General features: G+C 42.5%; 1 protein-coding gene across 9 annotated transcripts in view; it reads left to right on the top strand.

Moving 5' to 3' along the window:
• PLCE1 (phospholipase C epsilon 1) overlaps positions 1 to 15634 on the top strand; it is a 783803-nt gene that overhangs the window by 677596 nt on the left and 90573 nt on the right. For all 9 annotated transcript variants that reach the window (XM_077454232.1, XM_077454230.1, XM_077454231.1 and 6 more), the window contains 3 exons: positions 12358 to 12521; positions 14326 to 14587; positions 15156 to 15274. In XM_077454232.1, the coding sequence (XP_077310358.1) occupies positions 12358 to 12521; positions 14326 to 14587; positions 15156 to 15274 (545 nt within the window). The remainder of the gene's footprint in view (positions 1 to 12357; positions 12522 to 14325; positions 14588 to 15155; positions 15275 to 15634) is intronic.

The raw sequence follows: 15634 nt of genomic DNA, 5'->3' as shown, positions 1-15634 counted from the left end.
TAAGTATTCGGACGCTTTTTCTAGATCCACTGGGGGCTGATTATGATACTTTTTCACTGGACGGATTGTGGTTCTCCGGTTCTCACTCCCACCCCCCTCCTTTCGGGCTTGGGGGGGTGGTGTTGACAGATACCCTCTGTGGCCTGAGGGGTTGCCCCCCGGGGCTGCTTGGTCCTCTCTCACTTTTCTCTAACGTAGCTCACACCTGCACTCTCTTCCTTTTTTTCTCCTTTTTCTTTTTCTTATCGCTCCCCTCTTCTCTCCTTCTCTACTCCCTTCTTTGTATTTTATGGTCAAGACCTTTAATATTTGGTTACTGGTCTCTTAGCGTAAACTTGATTAATAGACATGTTCTCAATCTGCCTATGTATAAACTATGCATTGCACTTGTTTCCCTCCAAAGATGTTATACTGGTGCAAGTTCACTTTTTCTTTTCTCTGGAGGATATGTTCAGATTCACTGTTTATCTACTGTTATATGACTGTACATGGCGAAATGATGTAATCTTGGTTTGTGATTGTATCTGCTTCTTGACTCAATAAACTCTTTTAAATTGAAAAAAAAACAAAAAAAAAACAGGTAATCAAAACTTTTGGATGAAAAAAAAATGGGTAATCAAAACTGTTTTAGTTTTTTGTTTTTTTGTTTTTAAATCATTCGTGTATTCTTTTGCAAAAAAATTGTGTTTGAAAGACCTCTGCGCAAATGCCGTGTGACATAAAAAAATTGCAACAACCGCTATTTTATTCCCTAGGATCTCTGCTAAAAAATATATATATATATCATTTTTGGGGGTTCCAAGTGATTTTCTGGCAGAAAATACTGGATTTTTACTTGTAAGCAACAAGTGTCAGAAAAGATTTAGTCTTTAAATGGTTAAACTGAGAACTCCTACACACAGAGTTCTGTTCATTCAGAAGTGTAAACATTGTATCTCTTTACTCTTTTCTTGGCAGACATGCCCAGAGAGGAGGAAAGTCGCTTCACTAAAGACTCAGGCAACTTGCATTGACTTCTATTACAGAAGTCATTTGTAAGTCGCGCTGTAGTTATAATCAGCCTTTTTATCAGCACAATCTCTAGTCTCGACGGTCTCAATCATCACGTCCCCAAGGGCAGCACCAGGATCTTGGGGGCAGAAAGCTCATAAAGCTGAATGCTAAAGTCTTCTCATGAAGGAGCACCCCCACTCAGATGGGGAAAGGTCCTGCGATTCTCAAAGTCTGGCAGGAACAATGTCGAGAGCAGAGGGATTTCTGCAATTTTTTCTCTAGGTTACGACAAGAGTTCCAAGGGTCCGAGTGGCTCAGTCCGCTTTGATCTGAGGGTCCAGGGTTCGGGTCCCTGTATGGGTGCTGCCTGTGGGGTCCTTGGGCTGCTGATGCAGCAGCCTTTATGCAAGAGTTTCTGTCTCCTCAGATAATTTTCTCTGAGGAGTCTCTCTTTCTGGCTCTGGATCAGCTGTTATCCCAGTCGGTGATATCAGAGGTTCCCTTAGTGGAACAGGGGGTTTTGGCTCAAACCTTTTAAGGTTCCAGAACTAAACAAAGAGATAAGACCCATTCTAGATCTCAAAGATCTGAATCGGCACTTAAACATCCGTTCCTTTCATAATTCGATCAGCTGTGTCAATCCTGCAAGGAGGGGAGTTGCATATGTCCAAGTTTCCCGCTTACCAGAAATTTCTGCAGTTTGAAATATAATTTTTTTTTTCAGTTGTGGCCCTGCCATTTGGCTTAGCCACAACACCACGAGTGTTCTGAAAGATTCTGGCACCTCCTTTAGCCAGGTTAAGGGCTCAAGGCATATTCCTAGCCTGTTAGAAGATCTACTTTTAATAGATCATTAAGTCTCAGGTCTAAAACCAGAGTCTGATCTCAGCCATAAATATCTGAAATCTCTAGGTTGGATTCTCAACCTAGGAAGATTCTCCTTAAAATCATCAAGGAGATTACGGTACTCGGTGGCTGGTTATAGATACCATACAGAAGAAGGTATTCTTACCCCAGACGAGAATCAGTTCCGTTGTAGGATTAATGGCATTTGGCAGTGCAGGAGATTTTTAGGGGAAATGGTGGCCTCCTTCAAGGCCGTCCCTTACACGCAGTTTTTACTAAAAGACTGCTTCAAGATACCATCCTGTCGGTCTGGAATAAAGAAGATTCAGGCATTGTTTGTTTCCAATACGCTTGGCTCCCGATATAGGTCAGAGCCTAAATTGGTGGTTGTTATCCAGCAAAGGGGAAAATATTTATCCTGAAAGGTGTTAACAACAGATGCCAACCTTCTAGGCTGGGGAGCAGCCCTGGAAGAAGATTCTGTCCAGGGGAGATGGTCCTTGCCTATCAACTTTTTTGGAAGTTTCAGGCAGTACATCTGGCCCTAGAATCTTGGCAGTCAGGCTATGGGACTGTCCTGTCAGGATACAGTCTGACAAAGCCACGTCAGTGGCTTACATCGATCACCCGGGGAGGCACGAGAAGTCGTGCAGCCCAAAAAGAGGTGAATAATGTTCTAGCTTTGACAGAACACGACACACCTTGCCTATCGGCAATTCAAATTGTTCAGGTGTACTACTTGAGAGGCCAACAATTATTTCTGGGAGAATGATCTCTTCACCCCGACATCTTCGTAGCAATATGTCAGATGGGGTATTCCGGACATGGACCTATTTGTGGTAGCAGGCGGAATAGACACATTAGTCTTCCCAGGGGATCAGTTTTCACTGATCTGTGCATTTCCTCCAGTTCTGCTACTTCCCCGCCTTCTCCGCAGGATTGAGCGGGGACTGAAGGAGGTGATTCTGGCTGTCCCAGCGGGTCCCAGAAGATCTTGATTTGCCGAGATCATAAAGATGGAGGTGGGAGTCCTTTGGACTCTGCCATTATAGCCAGACCTTTTTGCACAAGGTCCGGTATTTCATCCTACCTTACGGACAAAAAGTTTAACAGGTTTGACTGTTGAATCCCACTCTATAAAAGATCGTGGGTGATCTCCTTCGGTAGTGTCTACTTTGACTAATGCCAGGAAGCCAGCTTCCAGAATTCTCTTATTTTAGAGTCTGGAAGGCATAGGTTTCTTGGTGTGGATCCGGGGGTTGGCAGCCCAGGAAGTATGTCAATAGGCAGGATTCCTGATTCCTGCATATGGGATCTGAAATGAAGCTGGCCTTGACTTCTATCAAGAGCCAGATCCAGGCCTTGTCGTTGTCTTTTCCTATGGCCTCTTGCTTCCCACTCTTGGTGCGTAGCTTATTCAGGGGGTAACATGGTTTATTCCCCCTATCAAGGCACCTCTAAATCTTTGGGATTTAAAATTGGTCTTATCAGCTTTGCTGAATCAGCCGGTTGAACCTTGCGAGAGATTCCCTTGGTTCTTTGACAAGAAAGATCATCTTTTTTGCGTGCCATTTCTTCTGCTAGAAGAGTATTGCAACTAACGGCTCTGTCTTGTAAGAGCTATATTTCATCATGCATAAGGATGAGGTGGTTTTATGTCCTCATCCTGAATTCCTACCAAAGGTGGTAACAGTTTTTCATTTAAACCAAGATATTATTCTTCCTTCTTTTTCCCTGGGGAAGAGAAAGCACTACATTCTCCTGATTTAGTAAGAGCGATCGGAGTCTATTTAAGGGCGACCGCTCAGGTTTTGTTTGTACTGCCAGAGGGTCCAAGATGTGGCAGGCAGCGTCAAGATCCACTATTTTCCAAATGGATTTGTCAAGTGATTATTTAAGCTTCAGCTTAAAGAAGAAAATTCTTCCTTCTCATATTAAGAGCACACTCAGCCAGGGCGATTAGTGCCTCTTGGGTGGTGCATCATCAGACCTCTATGGCTCAGATCTGTAAGGCCGTGACTTGGTCTTCGATTCATACGTTTATCCAATTTTATCAAATCAATATTAAAGGTCATGAGGATATTGCCTTTGGGTACAGCATATACTGCAGGCTGCAGTATGAGTCCTCTGGCCTCCTGTTCTTTTGTTCTGTCCCCCCCCCCCCCCTTCAATTGCCATTGCTATGGGACATCCCACATAGTAATTACTATGGCTCTGTGTCCCCTGATGTAAGAAAAGAAAATAGGATTTTTAAAACAGCTTACCTGTAAAATCCTTTTCTTTAACGTACATCAGGGGACACAGAGGTCCCTCCCTTCTTCTTATACACTTATATTGCTCGGCTACAAAACTGAGGACTCCCAGCAATGGGAGGGGTTATATGGGGAAGTACATGCCTTAAGGGGCGTGTCAGTGTCCAGCACCTGATGGTCCGATATAACCCACATAGTAATTACGTCGGACCAGCATACAGACAAACGGTTTTCCGATAGGAATTGAGTCCATCTGCAGATTTGAAACATGTTCTATTTCTAGGTCCGTCTGATTTTTATAATGAAAAACGGATTAGCCCACACACGATCGGATTGTCCGACAGACTGATTCTGTTGGACCTAGTCTGCCGGAAAGTCCGGTCGTGTGTACGCGGCATTAGCAGTATATTCTACAGTATTAGAAACTGTTTTAAATGCCTCTTACGCCCAATAAAGGCATCTTAGTTGCACCCTCTGTGTCTTTTTATGTCTTTTGTAGTTGAAGATTGCCCTGTCTTCTGACTAGCTGTAGTTTAGGCAGAGTTTGTATGCCTGCTTCCCGCTTACAAATTAGTGTGCAGGAAGTTTTGTGTTGTGTGTTTATACATACATCATACAGTATTGGTTGGGATTCCTTAAAGCGGTGTTCCAGACTTTTTTTTTTAAGTCAGCAACTACAAACACTGTAGCTGCTGACTTTTAATAAGGGTACTTACCTGTCCAGCGAGCCCGCGATGTTGGCCCCCCGAGGCCAATCCGTCCTGCCCGTTTCCTACTGCACATGCGTGAGTCGAGCGGCACTTTGTGAATGACACACACGTCCCAGAATACAATGGGGCAGCTCACCAAAGAGTAGGAAGTGACAAAACAGTACCCCAGAATAGGAAGAGGTAGATTAGTAAGACTGCCTAGCAACAGGGGTTTATGGTAAGTAAAAAAAAATTAAAATTTCTAATTTTTTTAATATATTTTTTGTAGCATTTTAACCACTTGCCGACCGCCGCACGACGATATACGTCGGCAGAATGGCACGGGCAGGCATATGGGCGTATATATAAGTCCCTGCCTGCCCGCGGGTGGGGGGCCCGATCGGGCCCCCCCCCCGTGCCTGCGGCGGTCGGCATTCCTTCGAGAGCGATCCGGGATGAGGGGGCGGCCATTCATTCATGGCCACCCCCTCGCGATCGCTCCCGACGAATAGAAATCCCCCGTGACATCACTTCCTCTCCTGTAATGTAAACACAGGAGAGGAAGTGATGTATTCTCTCCTCCGTGTCGGTATTTTTCGTTCCGACACGGAGGAGAGCGGATCGGTGAGTTGCACCAACACTCTACACACACAGTAGAACATGCCAGGCACACTCACACCCCCCCTTTACCCCCCGATCACCCCCCCAATTACCCCTGCCCCCCAGTCACAGTGACACCAATGTCATTTTTTTTTTTTGCATTGGTGTCATTTGTGACTGTAATAACTGTTAGGGCAGTTAGAGTTAGCCCCCTTTAGTTCTAATGTACCCCCCTAACCCCCCCAATAAAGGTTTAACCCCGTGATCACCCCCCGTCGCCAGTGTCACTAAGGCTGGGTTCACATTGCAGCGGTTTATGAGAACGAATGTGATTCGCACCGCACTGCAGTGCAAATCACATCCGATCTCTGTGCGATTCGAGTTCAGCCATTCGCCGCACCCGCCACACCCGCCGCACCCGCCGCAAATTCGCACGGGACCCTTTTTTTGGCCCGCAGCAGAATCGGATCGCATGGGTGTTCACACCATGCGATCCGAGTTTGCAGATCGCACTGCGATATGCGAACTGATCTGGGGGTGTCAGTAACATTTCACTGACACTCCCAGCAGTTCGCATAGGGCAGTGTGAACTGCCGCCGGGAGGCATGCGATGCGGGAACCCGCCGCGCATTCGTGGCGTTCCCGCATCGCTCCAGTGTGAACCCAGCCTAATAAGCGATCGTTTTTCTGATCGCTGTATTAGTGTCACAGGTGACGCTAGTTAGGCAGGTAGGTATTTAGGTTCGCCGCAGCTTTTTATAGCGCCAGGGACCCCCATATACTACCGCATAAAGCCCCCTGATTGCCCCCTAGTTAACCCTTTCACCAGTGATCACCATATAACTGTTACAGGTGACGCTGGTTGGTTAGTTATTTTTTTATAGTTTCAGGGCACCCGCCATTTATTACCTAGTCTCACTAGTGTACCCCTAAATTTAGGGGTGTCTACTTTCCAAAATGGGGTCATTTGGGGGGGGTTTGTGCCATCTTGGCATTTTATGGCCTTCAAAACTGTAACGCCCTTAGAAAGCCTGAAGGCGGTGCTTGGAATTTATTTTGGGGTGTCATTTCACATATGCCCATGGCATGCATGAGCAATATATCATTTAGTGACAACTTTGTGAAAAAAAAAAAAAAAAAAAAAGTTTGTAATTTTCCCGCAACTTGTGGCAAAATATAAAATATTCCATGGACTCAACATGCCTCTCAGCAAATAGCTTGGGGTGTCTACTTTCTAAAATGGGGTCATTTGTGGGGGTTTTGTGCCATCTTGGCATTTTATGGCCTTCAAAACTGTAATAGGTAGTGAGAAGTGAACTCAAAAATTTACGCCCTTAGAAAGCCTGAAGGCAGTGCTTGGTTTTCGGGGCCCCGTACGCGGCTAGGCTCCCAAAAAGTCCCACATATGTGGTATCCCCGTACTCAGGAGAAGCAGCAGAATTTATTTTGGGGTGTCATTTCACATATGCCCATGGCATGCATGAGCAATATATCATTTAGTGACAACTTTGTGAAAAAAAAAATAAAAAAAAAGTTTGTAATTTTCCCGCAACTTGTGGCAAAATATAAAATATTCCATGAACTCAACATGCCTCTCAGCAAATAGCTTGGGGTGTCTACTTTCTAAAATGGGGTCATTTGTGGGGGTTTTGTGCCATCTTGGCATTTTATGGCCTTCAAAACTGTAATAGGTAGTGAGAAGTGAACTCAAAAATTTACGCCCTTAGAAAGCCTGAAGGCGGTGCTTGGTTTTCGGGGCCCCGTACGCGGCTAGGCTCCCAAAAAGTCCCACATATGTGGTATCCCCGTACTCAGGAGAAGCAGCAGAATTTATTTTGGGGTGTCATTTCACATACGCCCATAGCATGTGTGAGCAATATATCATTTAGTGACAACTTTGTGTAAAAAAAAAAAATATTTTTTTTTTTGTCATTATTCAATCGCTTGAGGCAAAAAAATAAAATATTCAATGGGCTCAACATGCCTCTTATCAATTTCCTTAGGGGGTCTACTTTCCAAAATGGGGTCATTTGGGGGGGTTTTGTACTGCCCTGCCATTTTAGCACCTCAAGAAATGAGATAGGCAGTCGTAAACTAAAAGCTGCGTAAATTCCAGAAAACGTACCTTAGTTTGTAGATGTGACAACTTTTGCGCAAACCAATAAATATACAATTATTGACTTTTTTTTTACCAAAGACATGTGGCTGAATACATTTTGGCCTAAATGTATGACTAAAATTGAGTTTATTGGATTTTTCTAATAACAAAAAGTAGAAAATATCATTTTTTTTCAAAATTTGCGGTCTTTTTACGTTTATATCGCAAAAAATAAAAATCGCAGAGGCAATCAAATACCATCAAAAGAAAGCTCTATTTGTGGGAAGACAAGGACGCAAATTTTGTTTGGGTACAACATTGCATGACCGCGCAATTACCAGTTAAAGCAGCGCAGTGCCAAAGTGTAAAAAGACCTCTGGTCATTTACCAGCAAAATGGTCCGGTCTGAAAGTGGTTAATGTAATTTTTTATATTAGGGTGGACCTCCTCTTTAAGGAAACCACCACAAAATTTCACAATACCTTGTTTATTGGCTTGAATGCAAAGCTACAGATGAATACAAATCCTCTATTCAATTTGATTGAGCCCCCCAACCTCTTTCTCCCTGGATTGGTCGGCTGGGAGAGGCTCTTTGGACCCCTCCCACCTTCTGCTCCTAAAATCTATATTACGTTATACTCCCCTATTTCTCTTAATCTTGCTTACTTTTCCTTCTGTTTATATTATAAAACTCACCACACATCTGTAGTTTTTGCTGTATAATGATGAAGCAACTCATGTTGTTGTTATATAGCTGCAGGGTTGACCTAATTGTAAACCTGTTATCCTATTGTCAAATGCATATGTTTATAACTGTATTTCTTTGTTTGTATAGTAACCCTTTTGGGATACAAATTAAAGAATTTATAAAAAATAAATAAAAAATGAAGCTCCACCGAGTTTTATTTCATTAGCTTGAAATTGGAATATATCCTCTGCAAGGTGCCTAATGCTTTCTGTGTCACCATTAAAGTGGTTGTAAACCTTCTGTTTTTTTTTTTTTTATATATAAAAAAAGCAAACATGTCATACTTGCTCTGTGAAATCGTTTTGCACAGAGCAGCCCTGATCCTCTTCTTCTGGGGTCCACTGTCGGCGCTCCAGGCCCCTCCTCTCCATCGGGTGCCCCCGCGAAAAGCCCCTTTCCCCAAGGACACCCATGTGGGCTCGCTGCAAACTCCTGCTGCTGCTTCCAGACATCACCCCTGGTCCTGTGTCACAGGATTTTTATTGACAGCAGTGGAAGCCAACAGCTCCTGCTGCTATCAGTTTGTCCAATAAGGAGAGAGACAGCAGCTTGAGCTGCTACACTCATGCACATCAGGCTCAGGTAAGAAAAAGGGGGGGGAGCTGCAATACAGAAGGTTTTGCACCTTAATGCATAGAATGTGTGATTTTTTTTTTTGTTAAAAATAATAAACATGTTATACTTACCTGCCCTGTCTAGTGGTTTTGCACAGAGCAGCCCGATGGGTCTCTTGGGTTTCTGGCCCTCCCCTCCTGCCACGTGCCCCCACAGCAAGCAGCTTGCAATGGGAGCACCTGAGCTGAGCCACAACTCCCTATGTCCATTTAGACATGGAGCCATGGCCCGTCCCCCTTTCTTTCCTCATTAGCTGACTGACTTTGAGCGCAATGGAAGCCAATGGCGCCGCACTGCTATCTCAGCCAATGAAGAGGGGAGTCCTGGAACACTCCTGCAATATTGCTGGATCTAGATGGGGCTCAGGTAAGTATTAGAGGGGCTGAGGGGGGCTGCTGCACACAGAAGGTTTTCATCCTAATGCAAAGAATGCATTAAAAATATAAACCTTCTGCCTTTACAACCACTTTAAGGCGAAAAACCTTGACTTTAGAACGACTTTAACCACTTAACAACCGCCCATTGCCGATTAACGGCTTCAGGGCGGTTGTTTAACTCTGAGAGGCCGTTAATTAACGGCCTCCCAGAATTCTGCTCTCGCGCGCCCCCTGGGGCGCGCACACGAGAGCATCCGTGACCGCTGGGTCCAGTGGACCCGGCGCATCACGAATCACGGTAAACGGCCGCTCATCGCGGCCGTTTACCACGTGATCGCTCCGTCAAATGACGGAGTGATCACTTGTAAACAAGCCGGCGTCATGTTATGACGCCGGTTCCTCCCTCCCCTCTCTGTACCGATCGGTACAGCGGAGGGGGAAGAGATCGGTGTCAGCAGCGATGTGGGCTGCATCTGCAGTGCCCACATCGCTGCTCACCGAAAATTAACCCCTCAATTCCCTGCAAATACTCTGCATTACTCTGCAATTCACTGCAAATACTCTGCATTACTCTGCAATTCCCTGCAAATACTCTGCATTACTCTGCAATTCCCTGCAAATACTCTGCATTACTCTGCAATTCCCTGCAAATACTCTGCAATGCCCTGCAAATACTCTGCAATGCCCTGCAACACTCTGCATTGCCCTGCAACACTCTGCATTGCCCTGCAACACTCTGCATTGCCCTGCAACACTCTGCAATGCCCTGCAACACTCCGCAATGCCCTGCAACACTCTGCAATGCCCTGCAACACTCCGCAACGCTCTGCAATACCCTGCAACACTCTGCAACACTCTGCAACACTCTGCAACACCCGCCAATACCCTGCAACACTCTGCAATGCTCTGCAACCCCCGCCGATACCCTGCAACACTCTGCAATGCTCTGCAACACCCGCCAATACCCTGCAACACTCTGCAATGCTCTGCAACACCCGCCAATACCCTGCAATGCTCTGCAACGCAGTACTCTGCAACACCATGCTCTGAGATACCCAGCCATAGTCGGTGATACCCTGCAATACCCAGCCATAGACATCTCCCGCCGCCCTCCGCCCTCCGGTGCTTCTACCGAATCGCTAATACGATCAAAGCCAGAATCTTTTTTTTTTTTCAGGCTTCCCAGCTTAGAGGTGAGATGTGGGTCTTATTGACCCCACATCTCACTGTAAAGAGGACCTGTCATGCCATATTCCTATTACAAGGGATGTTTACATTCCTTGTAATAGGAATAAAAGTGATCAAAAAATTTTTTTTGGGGGAAAAAAATGTCAAACTAAAATAAATAAAGTAAAATGAACAATAAAAAAAAATGTTTTTTTAAAAGCGCCCCTGTCCCCATGTGCTCGCATGCAGAAGCGAACGCATGCGTAAGTCCCGCCCACATATGAAAACGGTGTTCAAACCACACATGTGAGGTATCGCTGCGAACGTTAGAGCGAGAGAAATAATTCTAGCCCTAGACCTCCTCTGTAACTCAAAACATATAACCAGTAAAAAAAAATGTAAATCGTCGCCTATGGGGATTTTTAAGTAGCGACGTTTGCCGCCATTCCACGAGCGTGTGCAATTTTGAAGAGTGACATATTAGGTATCTATTTACTCAGCGTAACTTCATCTTTCACATTATGCAAAAATTGGGCTAACTTTACTGTGTTTTTTTTTTTTTAAGCACAAAACAGTTTTTTTTCCAAAAAAAAGCATTCGAAAAATTACTGCGCAAATACCGTGCGAGATAAAAAGTTGCAAAGACCACCATTGTATTCTCCATGGTGTTTGCTAAAAAAACATATATAATGTTTTGGAGTTCTATGTAATTTTCTAGCAAATAAATGATGATTTTTACATGTAGGAGAGAAATGTCAGAATTGTCCTGGGTGTTTCAGAACACCTGATGGCGCTTCATGCATGTTGGGCCTCTGTATGTGGCCACGCTGTGTAAAAGTCTCACACATGTGGTATCACCATACTCGGGAGTAATAGCAGAATGTGTTTTGGGGTGTAATTTGTGGTATGCATATGCTGTGTGTGAGAAATAACCTGATAATATGACAATTTTGTGAAAAAAAAAAAAAAAGTAAAAAGAATCTTGATTTTGCAAAGAATTGTGGGAAAAAATGACAACTTCAAAAAACTCATCATGCCTCTTACTAAATACCTTGGAATGTCTTCTTTCCAAAAAGGGGTCATTTGGGGGGTATTTGTACTTTTCTGGCATGTTAGGGTCTCAAGAATTGAAATAGGCCGTCAGTCCTTCAGGTGTGATCAATTTTCAGATATTGGCACCTAAGCTTGTGGACTCTATAACTTTCACAAAGACCAAATAATATCCACCAATTTGTACTTATTTTTACCAAAGATATGTAGTAGTATAAATTTTGGCCAAAATTTATGAAGAAAAAATTACTAATCTGCTAAATTTTCTAACAGAAACAAAGAAAAATTCGTTTTTTTACAGAATTTTCGGTATTTTTTCTTTTATAGCACAAAAAATAAAAAACCCAGCGGTGATTAAATACCACCAAAAGAAAGCTCTATTTGTGTGAAAAAAAGGACAAAAATTTCATATAGGTCCAGTGTTGCATGACTGAGTAATTGTCATTCAAAATGCGAGAGCACCGAAAGCTGAAAATTGGTCTGGTTATTAAGGGTGTTTAAGTGCCCAGTGGTCAAGTGGTTAAGGAAATTTGAGCGAGGGAAAGTCTTACCAGTGGGAAAACAGATGTTTTGACCCCTCTGGTTGTTTTTCACTGAAGTTATTTTACCTTTACATTACCCCAGTTTTCATACAAATGTTTGAACGATCCAAAGCACTGATACCAATGTGAAATCTTTTAATGATACTGCAAAGGTTATTCTGAGCTATTGGATGTTTAATTGCTGTTAGGCATAAAGTCTTTAGCTCATGAAGGCAAGTTGCAACATCCATGCTGCTAGATAAACATGAATACAAGTTACAGTATTTCGTTTGTGTAGACTGAATTATATTGATGGTATTTTCACTGCTTTTTATATGTTAAACTGGTTTTCAACATTATGATCAAGATCTTAGGCAAATATTTCTGGCTTTCTTTTTCAGATCTCTCTATGCATTTGAATGCTGCCATGTTTGAATCAAATGGCGGTTGTGGATATGTGTTAAAGCCACCTGTGCTATGGGATAAGGGCTGTCCTATGTACCAGTTATTCTCCCCCCTGGACCGAGATTTAGAGAGCATGGAACCAGCAATATATTCCTTATCTGTAAGAAAAAGAGCCTTTTTTTAAGACATTTAAATTATTTAAAAGGATTTAACAGTGTATTACTGCTGAAACACATCTGTAACTAAAAACTCCTTATTCTAACCACTTCACGCACAGCTTAATCTTCTGAAATTACTGGTATAAATTTGTAATGTTAATCCATACATTGCTTAGAACAGGAATAGTTTTGGGCAAGAAATGCCATTTGATTTTATATTACATGAATCTATCTAACACAAAGAAGGATCTTCTAAGTGCAGTAAAACAAGACTTTTATTAGCCCAAAATCACTTAAAAGCACTTACAGGAGGTGAAGTGGATACAGGCTCTTCAAATAACAAAGGATGTCCAACAGGAAGTTCTCCCTTGAATATCCCAGCAAAGTATCTCTTAGACGTCCAGCGTTGTGGCGGTGCACTTCAGGTAACCTGGGTGTCCCCCTCTGATGTCACATCCGGGTAGTTGGGTTCCACGCTGACTGTTCCTGCTTACCTGACACGCAGCTCCACACTGCTGGCCGGCGGCTATGATACACACAGCTGGGATATTCAAGAGAGAACCTCCTGCTGGGCATCCTTTGTTTTTTAATGAGCCTGTATCCATTTCACCTTCTTTAAGTGTTTTTAACTGCTTTTGTGCTTATAAAAGTCTTGCTTTACTGAACTTAGAGCCACCTTCTTTGTGTTCTAATTTTACCAGAGCCCTGCTTCTCTCTTTTGGAGTGCTGCTGAAGTGCACTTCAAGACATCTCCCAGCCCTTTCCTTGTCTTTACATGTATTAGACTGAGAACTTTGATTCCTGGAGGGTTCACTTTGCCAAGAGCGCCCTCTACCCATCCACTTTCTGTCTACATGATTCTATCAACCCCCTCTGTGGAAGAGTAAATAGAGTAGACAAATCCACTATTGTTTTTTTATTGCTGTTTTTTTACCTTGCTGTGTGATCATTGACAGGAGGCTAGAGCAGAAACACTCCAGTGAGGACCCATATAACAACAAAATCCCTGCCCTGGTTTATGTCCATGTTGGCGCAATGCTCTCTGCATAGTCATTTGCACAGCAAATGAGGGGATAGTTCCCCAAAAGGGATGGAGACTGTGCTTTAAAAATATATATGCACATTATATTTCTATTCTTATTCACCACTAAATTAAGTGAAATCATTCCAAACTAGGTAATTGCTTTCATGTTAGAGCCTTTGAAGGTCTCAAAATCTATATTTATTTATATTGTCTTTCCTAGGTAGATACTAGGATCATATAGAAACGAGGCCATGTTTGGACAAAGATAAGCTTTCACTGAGCTTGCATTAAGGAGATTCACCCTCTTTATTTATCCTGTTTACCATTATCACATAGAGAAACATAAAGTCCCCAAATTTGAGTTGTTCCCAGAACAGCAATAGAGGGGAAATCTTTCCATGGGGATACTAGTTCTGGTGACAACCAGGGATTTCCTTACTTTGGAAGGATTACTGTTTTCCCTGTGGGTCTATGGGACAGGAGGTGAAGGGAAATCTCCCAAATGGGACACCAGGCAAAAAAGCCTGACAGGTTATAATACTCCCTTACTCTTGCCAAGATGCAAAAATGTTTTGCCCACTAAATGGGTCCTTTCATAAAGTGAAATAGTAGATTATATTTCTTTAAAGCAAAATCAATCAAAGTGAATTATAATGAGTTGCATACTAACTATGAAATATGTGTCTATGACAGTCACAAATCATTGTGGAGAGACTTACTTGTCTGGGTTGTGTAAATTACCTTCAGTGTACTTCAAATCTAAAAGTGTACTTCTCTTTCAGGTTGTCTCAGGACAGAATGTCTGTCCAAGCAACAGTACAGGAAGTCCTTGTATTGAGATTGATGTGCTTGGTATGCCTGTAGACAGTTGTCATTTCCGAACTAAACCCATTCATCGCAATACTTTAAACCCTATGTGGAATGAACAGTTTATGTTCCGTGTTTACTTTGAAGATCTTGTGTTTTTGCGGTTTGCTGTAGTTGAGAATAACAGCTCTGCTGTAACTGCTCAGAGAATTATTCCTCTTAAAGTTCTAAAAAGAGGTAATTTCTTTATAATAATTGTTTTGTTTTTGTTTGTAATACAGCTTTGTTTACATACAAGAGAACTATCACGACAAGAACTATCAATGTTCTTACAAAATAATAGATTGCAAGCAATCACTGCATCTTTTTTTATTGTGAGTAGTACCTACAGTTTGCCCATCACATCTGACTACATGGTCCTTGTTGGAGACCCGTTTTACAGTACTTCTGTTACAGGCCTAATATTTTGTGCCATGCATTCTACTTCCAAGCAAGAAAAGCAGAAGAAATAGCTTTGCGCCTTGCATTTTTGTTCATTAATATACTTTGCCTGGCGTTCTCCTTTTAACCCAACATTTCCTGCAGCAGAATTCTCAAATTCACAAAAATTGCTTGAAAAGACATTTTCAGCCAAGAAAAAATGCCTCATTTACAGAAGATGCGCACAGTCCTTTTTTTTATTTTTTATTTTTTTTAATAATAATGATGACCATAGAAGACCTATGTTGATAATATAGCCATAGAAAACCTATGTTATTGTTGTTTATGTTTTGTATTTTTGTCTTTATATTGCACGTGACTGAAGGATATAGACACTTACAGCTCCGTAATCTGCACAATGAGACTTTGGAAATCTCAACCTTATTTATTAACAGCAGGAGAATGGAAGAAATTCCCACTGGCAGTACTTTGCCTGCCTCATTGGTAAGTGATCCTAAACATTTACATTGGATTACTGAGATACACAATTGTTAAAATGTGTTCTTTGTCTTATTTTTTATATATATTAAATATTGAAGCTGAACTTTGTTCCCAGTAAAAAATATAAATATACACTAGGTAAGGGAGCACATACTTGAATTGATGTTTGATGGTGATGTTTAAATCAATATAATGGTTGCACAAATATTATCTCTCTCTACTGGTCCGGCGATACCTCACATGTGTGGTTCGAACACTGTTTTCATATGTGGGCGGGACTTACGTATGTGTTCGCTTCTGCGTGCAGGCTCACGGGGACAGGGGCGCTTTAAAAAAAAAATTTTTCGTTTGACACTTTAAAAA

This window comes from Lithobates pipiens, unplaced genomic scaffold (genome assembly GCF_037356315.1).
Source record: "Lithobates pipiens isolate NorthernLeopardFrog02 unplaced genomic scaffold, aLitPip1_a1.2 Scaffold_25, whole genome shotgun sequence".
In the NCBI taxonomy this organism is placed as follows: Eukaryota; Metazoa; Chordata; class Amphibia; order Anura; family Ranidae; genus Lithobates; species Lithobates pipiens.
The sequence above is the reverse complement of the archived record's forward strand: the minus strand, read 5'-3'. Positions and strand labels throughout refer to the sequence as shown.